Source organism: Gracilinanus agilis, chromosome 2 (assembly GCF_016433145.1).
Source record: "Gracilinanus agilis isolate LMUSP501 chromosome 2, AgileGrace, whole genome shotgun sequence".
Classification (NCBI taxonomy): Eukaryota; Metazoa; Chordata; class Mammalia; order Didelphimorphia; family Didelphidae; genus Gracilinanus; species Gracilinanus agilis.
The window spans coordinates 652,921,979-652,946,139 of NC_058131.1; the positions used below are offsets into that span (position 1 = coordinate 652,921,979).

Here is a 24,161-nt window from a genome sequence, read left to right on the forward strand (position 1 = left end):
ATAAATATCTAAGGTCATATCTAAGATCTCTCTCTCTCTCTCTCTCTCTCTCTCTCTCTCTCTCTCTCTCTCTCTAAGATAATAATTATCAAAGATTTGAGCTCAAAGATACTAATCTTCCTGAATCCAGACTCAGTGCTTTACCTAGCAGCCCCCACAGTATGATAGGAGTGGGTTAAAGATAACAGGTATCACTTCCACATTCAGATTTTTCCCCATTGTAGTTTGATATAATGCATATAGACATAAGGAATTAAATGGGAATTTGGGGGTTCTGTAGAAGCCACAGGTGACTTGCAAAAGCCAACAGCCAACACAGAAAAAGTTTAAAAACTCAGAAATGCATAAAACAGCCAATGACCAAATACTTAATCCAAACATTACATACAATAAGTTTCTATAAACACCCCATAAAATAAAAAGAAGAAAATCAGACTTCCTCCCTGGTATGAAGGGAAAGCCCCAAAAAAATTTACATAGATTTTCCAAATCGTGGGGATGAGAACTGTGATGTGGAAAGGATATCTGTATTTGTAACTAAAGACAATAAGACAGATCAGTAAGATGACCCAGTGCTCTGTACTTACTGATCATCTGTATTCTTTTACCTTTTAGACACTAATTACAATGTATTTTGGTTTGATTTGGCCACGTACTACTAGTATGATGACTACTAGTACTAACAGCTGACATTTATATAATGCTTAAAATTTGCAAAATGTTTTATAGCTATGACCTTGTTTGATCCTCAAAATAATTCTGGGAGGTAAAGGCTATTATTCTCCACTTCACAAAAAAGGAAACTGAGGCTGAAAGAGGTGGATATCACACATCTAGTAGGTACGTGAGGTGATTTGAACTCAGGTCTTCCAAATTCCCAATGTAGCACTTTATCTTCTATGTTATTTATAACCAATAGGCTATGTCCTTTTAAACGGTTATAGCTAAAATTTACTAGAGTATAAAGAAGGAATGAATTTTCTAGGAGCTTAGGTCCAGACCCTAAAATATAGCCATCAATTAAATTTATTTACTTGTCTGTGATACATTCTCCACTCTTCCCTGGGGATTTGACACCAGTCCTTTAAAGTCCTCTTTGTACATAAATAAAATGCATAATAATTATGGTCATACAATGCCTTGGAGATAAAAATTTAAGTCTTCATAGCTGTAGAAAATATTTTTTAAAAGCTCCAATGTGTTCCTCCCAGCAGACTCCCTGAGCATGAGAATGGTGTCCAACTGGAAGGGGTCTATGTAGTATGTAAGCTCATACCCAAAGATTAGGCATACATCCACGTCTCAGAAGATGCCACTGGGACCTTCACTCAGGCCATTGTGATCCCAGAAGGAAAAGCTCCAAATATGTCTGACCTGACCTGAGCAAAAAAGTCTGCTAAGATGAAAATCCTCAGAGCAGCCAAAAGCTACCATATCTTTTCTGGGGACTATCATGAGAGAGCTTAGTTCTTTCTAAACCAATTTCTGTGAGGAATAGAGACTTTCCAGTGCTGTTTCGCTGTGTCCGACTCTTAGTGACCCCATATGGGGTTTTCTTGGCAAAGATACCAAAGTGATTTTTCATTTCCTTTTCCAGTAGATTAAGGCAAGCAGAGGTTAAGTGATTTGTCCAGGGTCATACAGCTTGTGAGTGTCTGAGACCAGATTTGAATTCAAGTCTTCCTGATTCCTAGCTGCCTACTACTGTCCAAAGCAATGGATAACATGTCTTCTCCTGGCTCACATTTCTCAGTAGGGACAATATGTCCAATGACACTCTTTGGGAGGCTCTGATCCTGGGGGAAAATGTACATCATCTCCTATTCTATATTATACACTTATATAATATAATATACACAAATATATAATATAGATATTAATAATATATGTACATATATATTCTATATACTTCTGACTCACTGACTACTTACTCTTTAGCATGCTTTTTATGGCCAAGAGTATGGAGGGGCAGGACCAAGATCTAGAGCTGGGAGGGGCCTCAGAAGTCTTCTAATCCAACTGCCTCATTTTACAGATGTGAAAACTGAGGCTCAGGGAGATAAGCAACTTGCCCAAGTTTGATTAAGAAATGGGATGTCAACTTGGGCTCTCTGACTCCAGAGCAAGATCTCTTTCCATTGTGCCAGCTTTGAAGTGAAGTATGACTTTGTACGCTCCATACAACCTCTTTTTTCAGAGATAACCTAATTGAAAGGAAAGGTGGTGGTGAAGGGGAGCAAAGAAATAGTAAGCATCTACTGTGTTTCAGTCACTGTGCTGAGCCCCTTTCAAATATTTTCTCATTTTTTCCTTCCAATAATCCCAGGAGTTAGGTGGAATTGTGATCCCCACTTAAGGAGAGCATCCAGGGAAGTCACCTCATCATTTCCCACCCAGCTGCTCTCCTGGAATTCATGATTTCCAGCAATTCATCATCCTGCAAGATGACCTCAATTCTGAGATTCACTCTCACCTCAGTACTCCCTATCCCTAGATCTCCTCCATCACCACTAGAGAATGGATATAAGGAAACTCCTCCTGGATCCTCCGCCACTTGAGAAGGGAGCCCAGGGTATTCGCTTTATCATTTTCCACTTCAGCTACAGGATTTATAACCCTGCACCAAATTATCCACATTTCTTTAATGAGTGGTTTCCCCTCCACAAGATTGTGAGCTTCTTGAGGATAGAGACTGTCTTGCCTTTCTTTCAACTTCCAATTCTTAGACCAGTCTGGCACATAATAGGAACTTAATAAAAGTTTCTTGATTATTAACTATCCCCATTTTACAGTTAAAAAAACTGAGGTAGAAAGCATTTAAGTGACTTGATCAGGATGACACACAGAAAATGCATGCCTAAGGTTGGATTTGAGCTCATGTCTCTTTCATTCTAAGCCACAGTATCATCAAATTGCTTCATATGATGGAAAAAGTACTGGGATCAAACGCCAAGAAAATGGGATTTAAATCTTTAGCCCCAACAGTGCTAATTGTATGGCTGTGGAAAAGTCACCAACTCTCTGATCCTCTTCTTTTTTTGTAAAACAGAGATAATAATATAATATTCTTGTTCTAATTGGGAAGAAAGTGTTCGAAAAATCTTAAAAGTGTTAAATAAATGTGAGGTGTCCAGAGCATAGTAGATAGAGTGATTGACTGGGAGTCAAGAAGTCTTGGGTTCAAATCTTACTTCAGACACTCAATGAATATGTGACAATGGACAAGTCATTGAATTTCTCTGAGTCTTTCTTTTCTTGTCTCTAAAATGGGTTTAATAAAACCTGAAGCACCTACCACACAGGATTGTTGTGAGGATCAAAGCAGATTATTTATGTAAAGTGCTCTGCAAATTTTAAAGTGCTTCATAAATATAATTTATCATCATCATCATTATTCCTTTTATTCTATCACTCAATGATTGTCCTCTTTGATAAGAAACTTCCTGTTGCCTTTCAACTTTCAAGGACCTCAAGTCCTCCAGAGTCTGCTCCTTTGGGTCCAGTTTTTCATCATGTTCTAAAAACTTGCATGTCCTTCCTATACTAACCATTTGTTCTACATCTTACCTCCCTAGAGACAAATCTTTCTACTTCCTAAAAATGATCATTAGTTTATTTGCTTAATTGATGCAAATGAGTTTTCTGAGGTAATTTATGTATGTTTTAATTAGTGACCCACACCCAAATTTTTATTTTTTCATTGATTAATCTTCTGATCCAGTATTTAAAAGGAGGTGGGTCAGCTGCTGTCATGCAGGATTGGGCTTCGTGGTATCCAATAAGTTGGCTGTCACCTATCCTGCCTTTGCGTAGAGCTAACCTTGACAAAAAGTTCTTTGGACTTCTGTAGAACTTCAGAATGATTCGGAGTGGATCCCAAGATACAATAAGTTAAACGTGTCAGTTGAAACTGCTGTGACCACAATATTAAATGGTGTTTCACAATATTGTTACCCTTGTATATAACCAAGGCAAAGACTATAGAAATCAATTAACTAATACAAATTCATGAGAATAGATTAATTCCAACAATATATTATATCTCATGCTCATAAGCAGAGGTCTGGCTCCTTACCAACCAAATGAGATAAACAGATCATCATTTCCTATTTGTCTCAGTGATTACTGTCACTGGAAATTCCCATGATGGGCTTTTTAGGCCACATGAAGTGAAAACTCAAACCCGGTGCTGCTGATTCCCAAGACCAAGATGCCGGTCAGCTTCCCTCAAGTTTTCCCCTAATCTCTAACGTTGTTTTTCTCCCCTATTAATCTTTATCTACTGACAAGGAAGTGCTTTCCTTTATGAAGAGTATAAGGAATAAGTGCCCTCCCTCAAGCATTATGGACTGAAAATTGTTGTTCTGATATTGGAAAAGCTTCACAGCATTTTTCTCCCTTCACTACATTTGCTACAAGTGGTAATACATTCTAATCATTTGATCAAGCTACTAAAATATCTTTTAAAATTTTCTTAACTGAGATTGTGAATTATGTAAACCACTTGAATCTTGGGCTCTATATTTATAATAAAGTACTATCATCAGTAGGGTACATACAGTAAGGTATATCATCAGTACAGTAAGGCACTATATGGAAATAAGAATGGATTTATATTATGCCAATTCCCGTGCCCAAAGGGCATGTTGGGAAGCTTTTTAAAACTTGGGTTTCAGGTCTTTTGGGCTTTGTCACAGAGGGCTCTGTATGTATTAACAACATAACTATTGAACCTCACAAATCTATTTCTGCTTGATTAACTTTCAGATGGAGAATATAGGTTTTAAAAAAAACACTCCTCTTACCTTGTCAGATCCATAATTTCCCAGGCAACAGGTAAAGTCATCAAATCCCCAACTGAAAGTCTTGCTCCAGAGATGTGGAATCAGCACCTTGTTTTTCTCCACAGCTAAAACGCATTTATCAGTAGGAACGATATGTCCAATGGCTCCTTTGGGAGACTCTGATCCCAGGGGGAAAATGTACATATCTACCTCACAGTTAGTAGGTTGGCATTTAGCTTGTGAACATATAATGTAATCAATCAAACATTAGGAGGAACATAATGTTAGATTTGGAAGAGAGCTTAGGTGTGATTTAGTCCCACACCCTCATTTACAGATGGGGAAACAAGTCCAGAATGGAAAAATAGCTTCCTTAGGCTTATAGGTAGGTTTTTAATCCAGATGTTCTGGCTCTAAATTCAGTTCTTTCTACTATATCTCACCTTTGCATAATTTAGATTACATCCAATGTAAATGGTCACAAGAGGAAATGCAAGGGTTAAAAAGAATATTTCTCTTGGTAGCTATTGATTCTCTCAACTATAAAAATAATTCTAAAAAAAGATCCACTCCTCCCTCGTGCCTAAGCTATTCTCTTATAGAAAGTTCCATACAATTTAATTCACTGACTTTAAGCTTAGAGATCATCCAAAGGTTATATGTCATACTCAAGGTCAAAGAGGCTATAAATAAGTGTTGTGATTCCAACCCAGGCTAGAGCTTATTAAAGCACAATAGTCACTTCAAGACAAAATAAAACCATTTATGGCACCACCCACTGAAGAAAACTATGCTCTTAAATATCCTATACTGATGGAGGGTCTTTCTCTAGCTGAAAGCACTTAAGTGATCAACCTTCTGTGTACTGTTCATGTCTCCTAAGTACATAGGAGAAAGAAAGAAAAAAAAATGTCATAGGATAAATGAACATAACACCATATGTTATAATTCCTGCCAACAAAGTGGGCTAAATTCTAATACTATAGTCATTAGGGATGGCTAGGGTTCTGCTGGGAGACCACTGGCAAGAAGACAACCTCTACAGGATGCTTTGTTAGAGAAAACTACTATATATCAAGTTGGGATTGAGAGATAGATTGGGTGGTGGTTGTTATTATCGTTACCTTAGGAATCCATCTGTGTTTTCATCAGTTTGGGCATTTCTTCCACTGATGCAAAGCACAGCCTATCTATGCCATAAATCATAGTTTGTTTGTTTTTTTCTGAATTGCTATGGATCATCATCATCTTGGAAGTCATTAGTTTGATAATGAGTCTCTACAAATTTATCCAGGTTGTTTTTCAGCTGACAGTCCTATAGTCTGTCCCTGGTCCATTTTCATTTTTTTTGAAAAAGAGTCCTTTGGATCAGAATCTAGGCCATATATAGTTTTTGCCACCATGTAGAACCATGAACAAAATCTTATACAAATGATCTAAGGAAAGTTACACTATGAGTACTTACACAGGGCTGCTGCTACTTCCAAAATGGAGTCAGTAAACTTGACCAGCCCTCCAAGTGCTCCAAAATAAATACTTCCTCATATTGTGGCTTTAGGCAGCCACTAATATGTGTTCTTCAGCATAAAAGCATAAGTAACCACCCTATCCTGTCATGTAGACAATGATGAAGGATATAAATACCTGCTAGAGAGGACCACAACAATGGGTGGTGGAAATCAAGCTTGTTAGTCCTTTGGGTTTCCCTATCTGTTTTAATCTTTTAACAAAACATTTTTCAAAGGGATATATGGATATGTGTATGTGTATACTTGAGTGCCCATGTGTGCACATACATATGCATGGCTATTGGAGAGGACAAACAATGCAAATTGCTTCTAGTAGTCGAGAATGGACTCAGAGTGGGGATTTGGGATGCTGCCAGGGTGTGGGCTTTTCCCAAGATTCCCATTAAGATCGAAGAATATAACATCATGGAGGTTCAATACTTGAATTCTTGGTACATCCCCAAGGGCTTGAGTTTAGAAGCTTGCCAGCTAATGCAAATTCATGGGGCTGGACTCAGTCCAATGACATATTACACCTTAGGTAGTCTTGGAAGTGGAATCCAGTTCCCCATAGCAAGATATTCAAAGAGAAAGAGTTTATAAAAACAAAAGTTAAACCCCCCAAATCCCCCCAAAACCAAAGAGTACCTTTGACTGTAACAAGAGAGGGCTTCAGATTTTGCAGAGTACAAAAAAATGGTGGTGGGCAGCCAGTTGGACCAGTGGAAAGAGATCCTTCTTTTCCTGATGGCTTTCCCTGGGCAGTCCTAGCTGGGTGTGGTTTGGTAAAGAGCTAGAATATAAAACAAACAAAATGCAAAAAATATTTCAGCAAAAGAGATACGTGAATTGATTTCTTAACAATGAATGGATAAATGTGTGTGTGTGTGCATGTATGTGTATTTGGTTTCCATGACCCTGGGACAGACATATTATTCCTTTGTTATGTCAAAGAAAAGAGAATTTAGGAATAGGAACAAGTTTTATTTTAATTTCATTTTAGACAAATTAGATGTGGTTGAAAGGTGTAGATGGTACAAAACAGGTAAAATGAACACAGTTCTTTGCACACAATAAGTATTTAATCCTGTGTGTGTGTGTGTGTGTGTGTGTGTGTGTGTGTGTGTGTGTGTAATGGACTTGAAGACTAATGTAGCTTTCCTGTGAGATACAGGTATGTCTGGGATCTCACTAGCACATATTATGTACTTAATATTTGCAGAACTGAATTGAAAAGTAGAAAAGGTCTATAGTTCTCAGTAATGCCGACTTACCCTTGTATCCCTGGCAGCTTATGCAAATGGTGATCTCTAATTAAAAAAAAAAACCTAAGAGTTGTAAGGAATCTTGGAGTTCATCTATTTAATTTTTACATGATTTAGGAATCCAGTCTGCAATCTTTGATCAGTTGTCATTCTGCTTCTTCTTGAATACTTTCCAGTGATAAGGAGGTCACTACTTTATGAGGCAGCTTATTTTATTTTTAAATAGCTCTAATGGTTAGGAAATAGTTTCTTATATAGAATTATTCATCTACCTTGCTTTAATTCTACCACAGGTTCTCATTCTTTCATTTGGAATCACGCAGAATAAATCTATATTGGATCCAAGAGGCAGAATAGAGACCCAACTTAGGAGTGTATGGGATAAGAACAATACAAGTCTATATTTTTCTTATGTCTTTTCAATTAAGAAGAATGATGTGTAGACCTAGAAATATAGAATGAAGACAACTAAAAGGGAATACTCCAATAAACATGAGAAGCAGGAAAAACAAGTTTAAGTTGCCACACTTGGATCATATTCCAAGGTGTTTTAAGAACATGCAGATGTAATTGATTAGTGAGCCATAATCAGAAATCTGAAACACCATAGAGAATGGACTTGAAATACGCAATCTAGATTTTCTTAAAGAGTTAAGAAGAGAGATTTTTAAACTACAAGCTGGGGAACATATTATTTCCCAGCAGAAGAAGAGGAATTCTAAGATGTATTATTAAAGGTTTGTGGATACTTAGAAAAGAAGAGTGGTCAATAGAGTCAATAGAAAACAATATGGGTTCATCAAGAAGAGATCTAGAAATCACATTTCCTTCCCCGCTCCCTCAAAACGGTGGTAAGATTTACCAAGTTAGTATATTGATGAAATGCTATAGGTTTAGCATACCCAGATCTTAGCAAAGAGTTGACAATGTCTCATAATATCTTTTTAGCTAAAATAGGTAGATGTAAAAATGGTATTAGCACAATTAAGTAGATTTAGGACAGGGTTGAATGTGAAACCTTAAAAGGATAGTTGTGAATCAATATCAAAGAGAATGGATGTCTCTAGACAAGTGTGCCAAGGAAACTTAACCTGATTCTGATTACCATTGTTATAGAGGATTTGAATAATAGATTTGAGGTGAATCTTGAAGGATGCCAGGGAAACTACTATGAAATACAGGTGAGGAGGTAAAGGACTCTAGGCACGTATAATAGCTAGAGAAAATGTGCTTATCAGAAAATGGAGTCTTATATGAGGAAAAGCATGGAGGTCAGTAGATATGTGTTGTAGAGGATGTGAAGGGGAGGAATAAGAAAAATGGAACATAGGAAAGAGTTAATGAAGTACTTTAAATGCCAAATACAGGATTTTATTTTATGTTGTATCCTAGAAGTTATAGAGAGCCAGTAGGACACTAGATTTTTTTTTAAATGGGGCTGGATGTGGGGTCAAGGTCCAGTCTACACTTTAGAAAGATGATTTCTTTGGCAGCTAAGTGGAAACTCATTATAGAGAGAGGAGACTTAAGGCAGGGAACCCAATTAGAAGACAGAAAAAGACCTGAACTAATGTGTTGGTCTCTATGTGGGTGAAGAGAAGGGGACACATATATACAGGAGATATTAAAGGAAGAAATAACCAGATTTGCTAGTGGACTAGATATGAGAGTATGGAGTTAAGAATGACACCAACAGCACAAACCTGGGTTACAGGAAAGGCATTGATGTCTTTAACACAGAAATAGGAAAAGTTACGTACTTCCAGGTTAAGATTACCCCAGAGTAGAAGCAAGGCTCTTTTTCTCCTCTCCATGAACCAATATTAAGTGCTTCAAAAAGACAATAACCATGTTCAGATGAGCAAAGGGATTACACTGTAGGGTACAATATTGAAGGTAGGCTGAGTTTGGGGATTTCCATGCTAAAAGGGGGCAAAGTTACTCTCACCAAAGTGTGAGCTTATCACCCCTCCCCCCACTCCACTTATGGCACCAGAGTCAGAGCAAGCATGGGGCAACCTTTAGGTTCTCTGGGGAGCTGGCTGAGGACACTACAGACTTACCCCTGAGAGCAGCAAGACTTGGGCCACAAGGAGGCTGAGGAAACATGGAGATTGAGCTTAATGATTGGGCAGAGAGGGGTCGCACATAGCAGACACTAAATAGACTTTAAAAATAGCCTCAGGGCAAAAACTTCTCCTGGACTCAAAACAAAGTCTTGACTCCCCTCCTCTCTCAGACTTCTACAGGGCAATCTCTAGGTTCTCAGGAGGTGACTGAGGAGACCACAAACTTACCCCTGAGAGCAGCAAGACTTGGGACCCCAGGTGGCTGAGAAAACATGGAGATTGGGTGCATAGACTGGACAGAAAGGGTCTGCACATAGCAGATATTGCAGAGACTCAAAAAATAGCCTCAGGGCAAAAAACCTTCTGGAACTCAATACAAAGATTGCCTACCTTCCTCACTCAGACTTCTAACCAGGAAGGAATAAAGCAATGGACACCAACAACCAAGAACTACAATCTAAAATTACCAAAAAAGAAACAAGAAAAATAAAACTTCACCCTAGATAGTTTTTATGCAGAAAAATTCCAGACCACAGATGAGACAGCAGAAGACAACAAAGAAGTAAACACATCCAAACCTTCTAAAAAAAGGAAATTGTTCACAAGCTCTTGAAGAGCTCAGATTTGAGGTTATAAACCAAATTAGAAAGAGACGAAATTTGGCAAGAAAAGTGGGAAATAATTTAAAAAGAAAATAATAGTTTAAAAGACAGAAACTCCCACTTGGAAAAAGAAGCCCAGAAATCAAATGGAATGATAACCAAATTGGAGACAGAATTAAAAAGCTGGAAGCTATCAAAAGCAGGATAGATCAAACCAAAATGGAAAATCAAAAGATCATAGCTGAAAAACAGTATTTTATTTATTTTTTCATTTTAAAATTTAATTTTATTTATTAATTAAGAAAAATTTTCCATGTTTACATGATTTATGTTCTTTCCCTCATCTCCTCTCATCACACACCCATAGCCAATGCACAATTCCACTGGGTTTTACATGTATCATTGATCAAGACCTATTTCCATATTGTTGATATTTGCACTAGGGTGATTGTTTAGAGTCTACATTATTAATCATATAACCATCTACCCATGTGATCAAACAGTTGAAAACCAGTCTTTAAAGACTAGAATTGGGCAAGTAGAAGCTAATGATCTCACAGGACAGCAAGAATTAATAAAGCAAAGTCAAAAGAATGACAAATTAGAAGGAAACATGAAATATCTCATTGAAAAAAAAACAACTGACCTGGAAAACTGGTCTAGAAGGGACAATTTGAGAATCATAAGTCTACCTAAAAAGCTAAAAATAAACAAAAATCTTGACACCATACTACAAGAAATTATCCAAAAAAACTGCCCTGATATTCTTCAAAAAGTGGGCAAAATAGACATTGAAAGAATCCATACATCACCATCTACATTAAATCCTCAAAAGACAACCCACAGAAATGTAATTGCCAAATTCAAGAGCTTCCAAGCTAAGGAGAAAATATTTAAAAAAGCCAGAAAGAGATAATTCAGATATCAAGGAGCACCAGTCATGATTACTTAGGATCTGGCAACCTCCACACTAACGGACAGCAAGGCTTGGAATATGATATTCAGAAAAGCAAGAGAATTGGGTATGCAACCTAAGATCACCTATCTATCAAAATTAACTATATACTTCCAGGGAAAAGTATGAACATTTAACAAAATAGAAGCGATCCAAGTGTTTATAAAGAAAAGACCAGAAGTAAAGAGACAATTTGAGGTCCAAATACAAAAATCAAGGAATCATGAAAAAGTAAAGAAGAAAGAGAGGGGGCAATGTTTTTTTTTTCTTTTTTAAAGGCTTCAATAAGATCAAATTGTTTCTATTTCTATATGGAAAAATGTTATTTGTAACTGTCAAAAATGTATTTATTAGTATAATAGAAGAATTATTCATAGGTTGGGGTCCTAAGTGGTTTAAGATGATATACAAAAAAAGAAAAGGGGGGAATAGAAGATGACATCAAGAGAAACTTGAAGGAATAAGAAAAATAGGATAATGTATGCCATATAAAGAGGCACATGGGTTGGGGAGGGGAAGAATACTATAATAAGAAAGAGAGGAATAGAATGCTAATAGGTAATACTTAAACCTTACTCTCAGTGGAATCAATTCTGAGAGGGAAGAGCATCTAGATTCAATGGGGGTATTTGAATCTATCATCCTACAGGAAAGTTGAGAGGGAAAAACCAAGGTGGGGAGAGTAGGGGGAGTACAAAAAGGAAAGGAAAGAGAGAGGGGAGGGAATTTAGTAGATTTTATAGAAAAATAAGAGGGGAATAAGAAGGGGGGGTGGAAAGGGAAGCTAAATAAGGGTGGGGGTTAGGGGGACTGGTTAAAAGGAAAACACTGGTGTAGAAGGAAATAGTGAAAGAAGAAAGGGCAGGGCTAGGAGAGGAAATCAAAATGATGGGAAATACACAGGTAGTAATCATAAATGTGAACGTGAATGGAATCAACTCACCAATAAAATGGAAGCAGATAGCAGAGTGGATTAGAAACCAAAATACAACCATATCCTGTCTATAAAAAACACACATAAGGCAGGTAGACACACACATGGTAAAGGTAAAAGGCTAGAGCAAAATCTATTGGGCTTCAACTGAGAAAAAGAAGGCAGGAGTCTCAATCATGATATCTGAAGGTCAAAGTAAAAATAGGTCTGATTAAAAGAGATAGGGAAGATAAGTACATCCTGATCAAAGGCAGCATAGACAACTAGGAAATATCAGTACTCAACATGTACGCACCAAAACAAATAAAATAGATAAAGTACTGGTTAATCTAATAAAAAAGGAAAGAAGAAAATCAAATTAACAGTATCTAAGATGAAAAGGGAGATCTAACCTCTAAGGAAGAGAAAATTAAGGTAATTATTAAAAACTATTTTGCCTAAGTATATGGCAATAAATACAGCAATATAGGCGATATGGATGAATATTTACAAAAAATATAAGTTGCCTAGATTAACAGAAGACGAAATAGAATATTTAAATAATCCCATATCAGAAAAAGAAATTGAACAAGCCATCAAAAAACTCCCTAAGAAAATATCTGCAGGGTCTGACACATTCAAAGAACAAATAATCCCAATACTATATAAATTATTTGACAAAATAAGCAAAGAAGGAATTCTACCAAATTCCTTTTGTGACACAAATATGGTACTTATTCCAAAGCCAGGCAGACCAAAAAGAGAGAAAGAAAACTACAGACTAATCTCCTTAATGCAAAAATCTTAAATAGAATACTAGCAAAACTACTCCAGCAAATGATCACAAGGGTTATTCATTATGAGCAGGTGGGATTTATACCAGGAATGTAAGAATTGTCCAATATTAGGAAAACCATCCACATAAATGACCATGTCAACAAGCAAACCAATAAAAAATCACATGATTATCTCAATAGATGCAAAAAATGCCTTTGACAAAATATAACACTCGTTCTTATTAAAAACACTTGAAAGTATAGGAATAGATGAGCCTTTTCTAAAAAAGAATCAACAGTGTATATTTAAAACCATCAGCAATAAGGATAAATTAGAAGCCTTCCCAATAAGACCAGCAGTGAAACAAGGGTGCCCATTATTACCTCTATTTTTTAACATGGTACTAGAAACACTAGCAGTAGCAATTAGAGAAGAAAAAGAAATTGAAGGTAATAAAATAGGCAATGAGGAGACCAAACTATCAGTCTTTGCAGATGATATGATAGTCTACTTAAAGAATCCTAGAGAATCAACTAAAAAACTAGTGGAAATAATTAACTTTAGCAAAGTTACAGGATACAAAATAAACCCACATAAATCATCAGCATTTCTCTTTATTTCCAACACAATTCACCAGCAAGATTTATAAAGAGAAATTCCATTTAAAACCATCCTAGACAATATAAAATACTTAGGAATCTATCTGCCAAGATAAACACAGGAATTATATGAACACCACAACAAAACACTTTCCACACAATTAAAACTAGATCTAAACAATTGTAAAAACATCAATTACTCATGGGTAGGATGAGCTAACATAATAAAAACGACCATCCTACTCAAATTAATTTACTTATTTAGTGCCATACTTATCAAACTACCAAGAAACTTTTTTTACTGAATTAGAAAAAAAAACTATAACAAAGCTCATTTGGAAGAACAAAAGATCAAGATTATCAAAAGAAATAATGAAAAAAATATGAAGGAGGGGGGCTAGCGGCACCAGATCTTATACTATACTATAAGGCAGTGATCATGAAAACAATATGGTACTGGTTAAGAGACAGAAGGGAGGATAAATGGAGAAGACTTGGGGTAAATGACCTCAGCAAGACAGTATATGATAAACCCCCAAAGCTCAGCTTTTGGGATAAAAATCCACTATTAAACAAAAAAATGGCTGGGAAAAATGGAAAACAGTATGGGAGAGATTGGGTTTAGATCAACATCTCATACCATATATCAAGTTAAATTCAGAATTGGTGAATGACTTGAATATAAAGAAGGAAACTATAAGTAAATTAGGTGAGCACAGAATAGTATACTTGTCAGATCTTTGGGAGAGGAGGGATTTTAAAAGCAAGCAAGAGTTAGAAAATATTACAAAATATAAAATATATAATTTCGATTACATTAAATTAAAAAGATTTTGTACAAAGAAATAGGAAATAGGAAACGTTGGAAACAAGACAAATTTTGGGGAAAAGATAATGACTTCTGCTTTGGACATGTGAGTTTAAGATTCTTACAAGTGATGTGAGTCTACAGCTCAGGAGAGAGATGATGGTTAGGTATTTAATTAAAAGAATCACCTGTGCAGAGAATATTATTGAAATCGTAGGAGCTAATGAAATCACCAAGTGAGATCATATAGAGGAGGAAGAGAAGAAGGTCAAGGACAGATCCATGGAAGGGATTTCCACTTTTCTGGGTTCAAAAAATCAGCTTCACAAGTACTAGTAGACATGGCTAGTCACCATCTGTGTCACAATGCATAGAAAATTTAGTGGTCTGCAAACTCATTCAGAGCCAGCAATTTGATATGGAATTTAGTAAAACAACAATAATGATGCAATTGTAAGCTACACTAATGGAAAACGAATAATGTGGGTCCTATTGCATTTTATTCCAGACAGGACAGGAGCATAGTCCAGTTAGGGTAATCAGGGCAGTAAGAGAACTTGAAACAATGACATGTTAGGATTGGCTGAAGGAACTGTGAATACTTCATTTAGAAGAGATGATTTAGGGCTATTTTGTTTTATCCTAGATAGCCAGTTTTTCAAGCAGTGAGTAGCATCTCACATAGCTAATCAAGACCAGTCTGGGAGAGCAGACTAAAAAAGGGAGAGTTCTTTGGGAAACAGGGAGCTCTCTTTCAAGAGGGGCATTTGGAGAAACATTTGTTAGGGATATTGTAAAAGTATTCTGCTTCAAATAGAAATGAACTAGTTCATTTGGGAGGCTCCTTCCAACTCTAAGGCTTTCTGTTCCTTTGCTTCTTCCCTTTCTAAAATGAGAATCTTTCAAATGTTTGATAATAGTAATAATGTTGGGACCATCTATGTCTTCTCTTCTCTCATGTAAACATCCTCAATAAGGTCTTGTTATTTTTCCTTATCTTTAATGGTTTCTAACTCCATCTCCATTTTGAGTTACTCTGGCTTATCAATCCCACTCTTAAATGTGGTGCTCAGACCTCCAGATGTCATGCAGCTTAAGATAGCTTCATCTCCTCAGCCTTTATTTATTTATTTGTTGATTTTGGCAGCTTTACTTGGCATTTAAGTAAAAAAAATCTTCAGATCTCCCCAGTTCATGTGAAAAAAGTCTTAGGGGTTTTAGCTGACTGACAGCTCAATATGAATTAGTACAAAAAGATTCTGCAAATTCTGAGAAAAGACTTATTTCATTAATGGGGTCAAAATGTGATCTTGTTTTTCCTGCTTAGAAGCAAATATCTTTCTTCATTTGCCTGAGCCAGTTTTGTTCTCCCTCCACCCCATTCACTAATAGAAGAATTTTATGCAATCTGAGACTATATAGAATGTTTTAATAGTATTTATTCTAGAGAGCCAAAGACCAGATGGAGAAAGTCATCAATGGCCTTCAACAATCTTCCCATACTTGTTTGTCTTTGATTTCTGCTGGCTAATTGTCCTTAATGCCAGATTTTGCAGAAAAGGATAAAGAAATCTAAAAGTAAGACCACCCAATATGAATGATCTCATTCTCAGTTCAAACACTGTCTTAAAGCTGTACCAGAGGTAAGAAAGGCTAAATATATATTTTCTTCCCAGACCATTACCCAGCTTTGGCTTTTTTCTCATTTCCCTATCTTGCTCCTAGTTTAAAATTTAAATCATTCACTATTCTCTACTTTGTACTGTCACAACTCTTTCTTTGTTAAACTGCACCTTTCGATTCCCTACAATATCCCACCTTTCCATGTCTTATTTATATGCAGAGAAATTCATACAATTGTGCTGGCCATATTCACTGTGAATTTAATGTTTCTCAACTGGGTCCCTTTTACTCCTCCTTAAAGGAATTTCTATCCCATTTCCTACATCAGCTTTTCCAAACTTCTCAAGTCTTCTGTAACACACCAACTGATGCTTCCATCCCCTTAGTAGAAGATCTCATCTCATACTTTACTGAAAAAATTGAGGTCATTGAATATGACTTTCCTGTTACTTCCTCTTGTAAATTTCAAAAAGCCTTGACATCATCACCTGTCCCTTCTTCTTTGATTTAGTTTTCAGTGAAGAGGTGGACCTCCTACTCTCTAAGACTAATCCTTTTAGTTATGCCCTTGATCCCACCCCAGCTCTTAGAACAAATTGTCTCTCTTTTCTAAATTCCATTCCTTTCCTGTCTACTGACTCCTTCTACAAACATGCCTTCTCATCTTTGTAAAAAAACCCTTCTTTTTCCTCTTCAAACTATGGTCCGATATCTTGCCTCTCTTACACAACCAGACTTACAGAAGTAGTAGTTTCCACTTCCTTTTCTCTCACACACTTCTTAATTTTTGCATTTTGGCTTTCAATCTTATCACTCTACTGAACTACTCTCTCAACATTGCTTTTTAATTGCTAAATCTAATAGCCTTTTCTAGATCTTTTTCCTTCTTAATCTCTCTGCAGAATTATTCATTACAGACCAACTCTCCTACTTTTTTTTTGACATTTGTGACCCCAGTGGTTAAAGGTCAAGATGGATAGCAAATAAAAGAGAAGATTTTTGACTCTGACATCTTCTCCCTTGTCCAGGTCACAGTTTTCTTTAATATCTGAGGAAATCTCATGCTAAGTCCTTTATACAAATGTATTAATTTGCAAAAGCAAACTAAAAGGCGTACTCTACCTGTTTAGGTATCTGTCCAAAGTTACTGACAAATCCCAGGATGGTACTCTTAATGAGGGGATCAGTGATATTATTAAGGTCCATCTTGTCTCCATAGAAATACGGGTGAAAGGTATTAACAGCTTCTACAGCAGCTGGTCCATGTTGCTTATATCCAAAAATCAAGTCTATCCAGTGATGTAGGTTGGCACTTACAAAGTCACTTTCTAGAGCCTGAAATCAAGAGTTAGAGAATAATGAACAGAATGGATATATGGTTGTTTGCCCTGGATTCCCTGATGATAAGACCTTGGGATTAAAGGATCATTGATCAGGAGGTAGAAGGACCTCAAGGGACCATCTGCTTTAACCTTCTCCATATTCAGGTGAGGCCTGAAAAAGTGAAGTAATTTGTCCAAATGACTTGGCTTCATTCCAGACATATCATATGTGGCACAGTTCAGTAGAAAGAGTACAGTGGGTCTAGATCAGTGGTTCCCAAACTTTTTTGGCCTACTGCCCCATTTCCAGAAAAAATATTACTTACCCCCTGGAAATTAATTTTTAAAAAAAATTTAATAGCAATTTAATAGGAAAGATAAATGCACCTGTGGCCATCACCGCTCCCTGGATCTCTGCAGTACCCACCAGGGGGCGGTGGTCTAGAGTCAGAGGACTTGGATTCAAATCCAGCTCTGCTATCTGTGTGACCTTGCAAAAGTCAATAGACTTGTCTGGTCTGATATCTCCTCATCTGAAAATGAAGGGATTGGACTTGGTGGCTTCTGTAGCTTCTTCTGGCTTTGATTCTAATGATCCTGTGATCCTCCACATTGGAGAATGTTTACTTTGGTCACTCAGTGTACATCCAGCACAGGATGCTCCTGATGAGGTACTGCATCTCTATTCAGGACAGGAGTCAAATAGGCTAACACATTACTTACCCATGAACCTCTTCAGTCCTTGGCGTACAGCAAAGTCTAGCTCCCATGTGGTTGCCCACATGCCCCTTATGTTTCTCCTACTTTATAAAATGATCATTACAAAGTCAGGGCAAAAATATCCCTGCATGAGGGAGATCTGAACTCAGAGGCTTTGGCAAAAAATGAAAAATGTTGTTGCCAAGAAAAGGTAAGAAGTAGTCCAAAGGTAGATATGAGCTTATGTTCATAGAAATCACTGGGAAGCCTTCACCAGCCATAACTAGGAGATAACCTTCAAACTGTGGCCCATTTCCTGATTCATAGGGGCATCTGAGGTTGAATGGATTAGGCTGAAAGCCATAAGGTTCTTTAACTGAACCATACAGAGAAATCTGGGTAGAGCTATTTGGTATTCTTTTTGGTGTGTCTTTCACTTCCTCTCCAATTTCAGGAGGAAGAAAGCCAACAAACACTCACTTTAAATCACTCCTCACTGAAAGTTTGCATTAGATAGGTTCATGGGTTTGCTCTGCAGACATTTGGCCTCCCCTCCTCTCTATTCACACCCTTAGAGCCAACATTAATGTTCATGATGAAAAGTCCAGGGCTCTTGGTTTTAAAGATACTGAAGTACAGGGTAGGGTGTTGAAATTAGTGGCAAATCCTTCCAAGCAAAGGAACAACTTCTCAAGAGACCCTTCTGCTTTGTTGATGGGACTGAGAAAGGGATGGGTGGGGGATATTAATCAATTAATAAGCATTTATTAAGCACCTACTATGTTAAGCTATCAGGTAGCACATTGGATTGAGTGTTAGACTTGAATTGGAATGACTTTGATGAGTTTGAATCCTGACTGACAAACTTACTGTGTGATTTTGGGCAAGTTACTTAACTTTTATTAGAACCAATTTCTTAATCTATACATTAAAAGTAGTAATAGCGCCTTCTTCATGAGTTGCTGTAAGCATCAAATGACATATTTATGCATGTCTCTATTGTTTCCCCTTAAACTACTTATGAGTAGAGATTGTTTTATTCATTATTTTATCATCCTTTGTCTTGATGGTGCCTGATAACAATAATAGCTAGCATTTATAGAGTGCTTTAAGGTTTTCAGAATAGTTTACATATGTAAGCATGTTATTCTATTTGCACAACAACTCTGTGAAGTAGATTTAATCATTACCCACAATTGATAGATGAAGAAGGTGATGCTTGACCTGAAACTTGAAAAGAGAAAGAAATTCTATGAGGTGAAGGGGAGGACGAAGTACATCCTCCATATGGGGGTCAGCAAATGCAATGGAATCATAGATGGTAAATGGGGTGTTACTGGTGAAGAACATAGAGAAGACTAATTTGGTTGTACCACAGAATACAGGAGGCTCAGTAACTGGCATTTAAAAAATATTGCTTTGGCAACTAAGTGGAGGGAGGACTACAGTAGGGAGAGACTTGGAGCAGGGAGGCTAATTAGAAGGCCATGGCAAAATAAACTAGGTAAGAGGTGATGAGGAGTTGGACTGTCATAGTAGTTCTGTGAAGGTAGAATCACATGTCAGAGGGATCACATGTCAGAGATGTAGAGGCAAGAGGAAATTCCTCTCTCATGGAAATCTACTTATAAGAGATTTAGTTGTTCAGCCATTTTTTTTTCAGCCATGTTCAATTCTTCATGACCTTATTAGGATTTTCTTGGCCAAAATACTGGAGTGGTTTGTCATTTCCTTCTCCAGTTCTTTTTACAGATCAGAAAACTGAAGCAAACAGGATTAACACAGAGTTACATAGCTAGGAAGTATCAGAGGCCAGATTTGAATTCAAGAAAATGAGACTTTCAGATTCCAGGCCCTGCACTCTTATCTGTTGTGCCACCTAGTTGTCTGCCATTATGTGGCCAGGAAGGCCAGTAATGAAATTGATTCTAAGACACATTTTGGCTTCCCATGATTGTGAATGTTTTCTTCATTAATGTTTCACTGTCTATTCCTATTCTTGTAAATTAGCAAAAGAAAGAAAAATGAAATAACGATGGTTTTGTGTTTACTCCCTTTCTCACAAGTATCCCAAGTATGACATGGGAGAAACATGTATTGCTATTTTTTAGCAGGAGGTGGGGAGAAAGATCGAGGCATGTGGGTTCATCCATAATGAGAACTCCCATGATTTAAAACTCCCCCATTAAAAAGAGCAGCAAATGTAACTTAAAGCCTTCTAGGGTTGCCTGAAATTCAGAGGGTTGATGACCAAAATCATAGACTTAGTATGTGACATAGACAGAACTTAAGCACATATTCCTAACTCCAAGGCCAGCTCTCCAACAACTATATACTAACACCTCGATGAACCAGAAACCTGATATTCATTTATAATTCTTATATATAAAATGTACCAATATTGAAAAAATAAGTTTTACATGATGGAGGTACACATAGGTCAGAAATTAGGTATCTTGGACACATTTCTAAGACGTCCTAAGGCTCATATTTGATGCATTCATGGGAACATCTTCCACCACCGAAATGTTGCCTCATTTGCTATGGAAAGGGGGCAGTTAGGTAACAGTCAATTGAGTGTTGGGCCTGGAATCAGAAAGACTCATCTTGCTGAATTCAAATCTAGCTTCAGACATTTTCTACCTCTGTGGCCCTGAGTAAGTCATTTAACCCTGTTTGCCACAGTTTCTTTATCAGTAAAATGAGCTAAAGAAGGAAATAGCAAACTACTTCAGTTTGCCAAGAAAATTCCAAATGAGGCCTTGAAGAATCAGAGATGAAGGAAGACAACTGAACAATAATAAGCTATGGAATGATAGAAATTTCTACTAATGTGGAGGTAGGATTCTAGCATGCATGAGTTAGCTAGTCAGTCAAGCAGCATTAAGTAAGTATTTATTGTGGGTGCTGACATAGATTCAGCAAATGGACCAAATGAAAATTATTTAGAATCGATCATATCACTATTAAATCATATTCCTCAAATAATTGTTGTGGGCAATAGAGATCGTGAAGGTATAGGAATCACTATCTTAATTTTCTTCCATTTCATCTAAAAGGCATCCCTTATTTTTGTGGGGTGGTCATTTGTGTGACTCAGAGAAACCTTTCTATTACCTAGTCTCACCAGAACCAGATAAGAATGGGATATCAACAAGATATGTTGATGGAAGTGGAGAATATAAGGAAATGATGGTACATGAAGGGATAATATGAATATATATCTGGAAGAGATATCTAAAGGCCATCTGGTCATTTAATTATTTTAAAGGTAAAGAAACTGAGGTCCAGGGGGAATTAGATAATTGGCTACAGGTCATAAAAGTGATAACAACAGAGGCAGAATTAGAACCCCAGTTCCTCTCATTCCAATGTCAGAGTATTTCTGGTGTGTTCTAAGCATTCCCATGGATCAATAAGATGATGCCATTTTGGGTTCTGACTACCATGGGATAAGGAGCAGGGGATTGAAGACTAACTTTTATTCTAAATTTTTCCTTGTGCTCACCCTCCCAAGAAATACTATGCTACCTTTTCTAGGCCTGAAACCTTTTGGCTTACAGCCACTGGGATAATGGTTTAGCTTGCAGGGCAGATTAGTAAAGCCCAGCCCAGCTGGTCCAAGTTATCCTGTCCAAAGCTGTAATTACTGTACAAGGTTAGCGTGGAACATTTGCTGCTTGTCTGTTGTCCATGATCCAGGAAACTAAAGGGATTGGCCCTAAACCCATTTGAATAAATAGGCAGCCTAATATGTGACTTGATGTTTAAAAATGTCACGTAGAACCATGTAGCAAAGACTTAGGCAATAGGGAGGCAGGGCTTTCCTGCTATAATTACCTTCTGTTCTAAGAAGAGAGAAGCATTCATGCCAATAGCCAATGCTAGGCCTTGTTTCTTCGAAGTGTTTATGACAACGGACTTATCCCAAGGCTACTCAGGGATCTCTCATCCTTTTCAGCTCCTAGAGAAGAGAGGTGTACTCCTCTGGTTTCGAGAAATTTCCCAGGGCCCTCTTTCTCAGACAGAATTGTCAGGAAAAGGTACTGAACTTAAGGGGCCTTTTACCTACCCTATACTTTCTCAAGGGGGCAGCTGGGTGGCTCAGTGGATTGAGAGCCAGGCCTAGAGACTGGAGGTCCTAGGTTCAAGTCCGGCCTCGGACACTTCCAGCTGTGTGACCTTGGGCAAGTCACTTGACCCCTATCGCCCACCCTTACCACTCCTGGGCTAAGGACGGTCCCTCGCCCGGATGAAAAAGGAGGAGGGTTGGGCGTGGGGCTAGCAACCCCACCCTGTAAAAACTACATCTGCTAAAGAAACTGCAACCTAAAGTAGGGGCAGCTGGGCTAGCTCAGTGGATTGAGAGCCAGGCCTAGAGACGAAAGGTCCTAGGTTCAAATCTGGGCTCAGATACTTCCCAGCTGGGTGACCCTGAGCGACCCATTGCCTACTGGTTGTGGCCCTATGCTCCTAGAATGGAGTCCCAGGATAAAAAAAGATACTTTCTCAAATATTCAAAGCTTTTTAAAGCTGGTTTGCCATTTTCAAGATTTATGTTAATAGATTTTGTTTGTTAAAAAAATTTCCAGATCTGTTTCCCTTCCTTGAATGTTCAGTTTTAGTACTTCTTTCCATCTCTAAGACATATAAGAACTTATAAGATGCATTATTATTGTTATCTTCATAAGCCTTATCTTCTGTCTTAGAATGGATAATATGTATTGGTTTTGAGGCAGAAGATTGGTTAAAAGTGGTAAAGACTGGGCAATTGGGGTTAAGAGACTTATCCAGGGTATTAAAGCTGAGAAGTATCCCAGGTTAGATTTGAGCCCATGCCATCCCGATATGAGGACTGCCTCTCTATCCACTGAGCCATCTAGTTACCCAGATGTATTCTTTTTTAAAATCTATTTTTCTTAGAAAACCGGCCTGAGCAATCAGACTAAAGCTTGGTTTTCAAAAGGAAAAAAAAAACATTTGACTTCAATGACTATATGGCTTAAATATTATATTATACAGGGCAGAAGGGAAAATAGGGAATAGAACAATTGCTTTCAAGTTAATACCCACTTGTCTGTGTAGGCTGATGAATTTCTGAGGATCTCCTTCAGCCCATGGTGGGAGAAGCACATCATCTAGAATCGTTCCATCCTGCATGCAACCTGCAAAAGTTTATTTTAGGATATAGGATATATATTAGGAAATAGGAATAACTTAATTTAAAAAAATGTGACTTAATTTGAATATTAGGGATATTGAAAAAGAATTCTACTGTATTTTCAATTACTCATTAAACATCTAAAACAGTGGTTCCCAAACTTTTTTGGCCTACCGCCCCCTTTCCAGAAAAAATATTACTTAGTACCCCTGGAAATTAATTTTTTTAAAATTTTAATGGTAATTAATAGGAAAGATAAATGCACCTGTGGCCATCACTGCCCCTCTGGATTGCTGCAGCACCCACCAGGGGGCGGTGGCGCCCATTTTGGGAATCACTGATCTAAATGGTGCACAATAAAAAAACAGCCTGGTATAATTTGAGAGATGGCCTTCAAAGCAAATAAGATCAGCTTTCAAGTCCCACCTATCATGCTTACTGGCTCTGACACCCTGGTATCCTCTCAGTAGAAGGGAAAACATTCAGAGTTGAGAGGTTGAAGAGAAAGTTATAACCTGCATTATTAGAGGGAGTTTTCTCCTGAGAGAGTTCCTTATATCAGAAAACTCTGATCAGTGCAATGGTCACATCTGACTTCCAAGAACAGGCGATCAAGAATGCTGCCCATCTCCTGAGAGAGAAGTAATGGACTAAACATGTAGAATGAAATATGCATTTTTGGATATGACCAATATGGGGAATTGATTTGCTCAACTATGAATACATTCACACAATTTTGTTTTTCTCTTTGTTTTCTTAATATTTTTGCAGGTGGAGAAGAGAGAAAATCAATGCTTATTAATTTTTTTAAATGTTTAATTAAAAATACAAACCACTGATTTAGTCACTATCTCTATTCTTTACGTAACAGACTCTTTAGAGTGATATAAGATTACATCTGTGTTTATTTGTCATTGGTTAACACAGTGGACAGACCACTGGACTTGGAGTTAGGAAGACCCAAGTTCAGATTTTGACACAGACAGTAGTTATGTGACCCTGGAAAATTTCTCTCTCTCTCTCTCTCTCTCTCTCTCTCTCTCTCTCTCTCTCTCTCTCTCTCTCTCTCTCTCATA

The 24,161-nt window shown here is 37.4% G+C and overlaps 1 protein-coding gene across 1 annotated transcript in view; it reads right to left on the reverse strand.

The window, feature by feature from the left end:
- Nucleotides 1-24,161, reverse strand: part of WDFY4 (WDFY family member 4) — a 403,065-nt gene that overhangs the window by 26,444 nt on the left and 352,460 nt on the right. Inside the window, exons 53-56 of the mRNA XM_044665777.1 lie at nt 22,998-23,089; nt 17,026-17,238; nt 6,941-7,085; nt 4,806-4,963 (exon numbers count right to left, since the gene is read on the reverse strand). Coding sequence (XP_044521712.1) covers nt 4,806-4,963; nt 6,941-7,085; nt 17,026-17,238; nt 22,998-23,089 — 608 coding nt within the window. The remainder of the gene's footprint in view (nt 1-4,805; nt 4,964-6,940; nt 7,086-17,025; nt 17,239-22,997; nt 23,090-24,161) is intronic.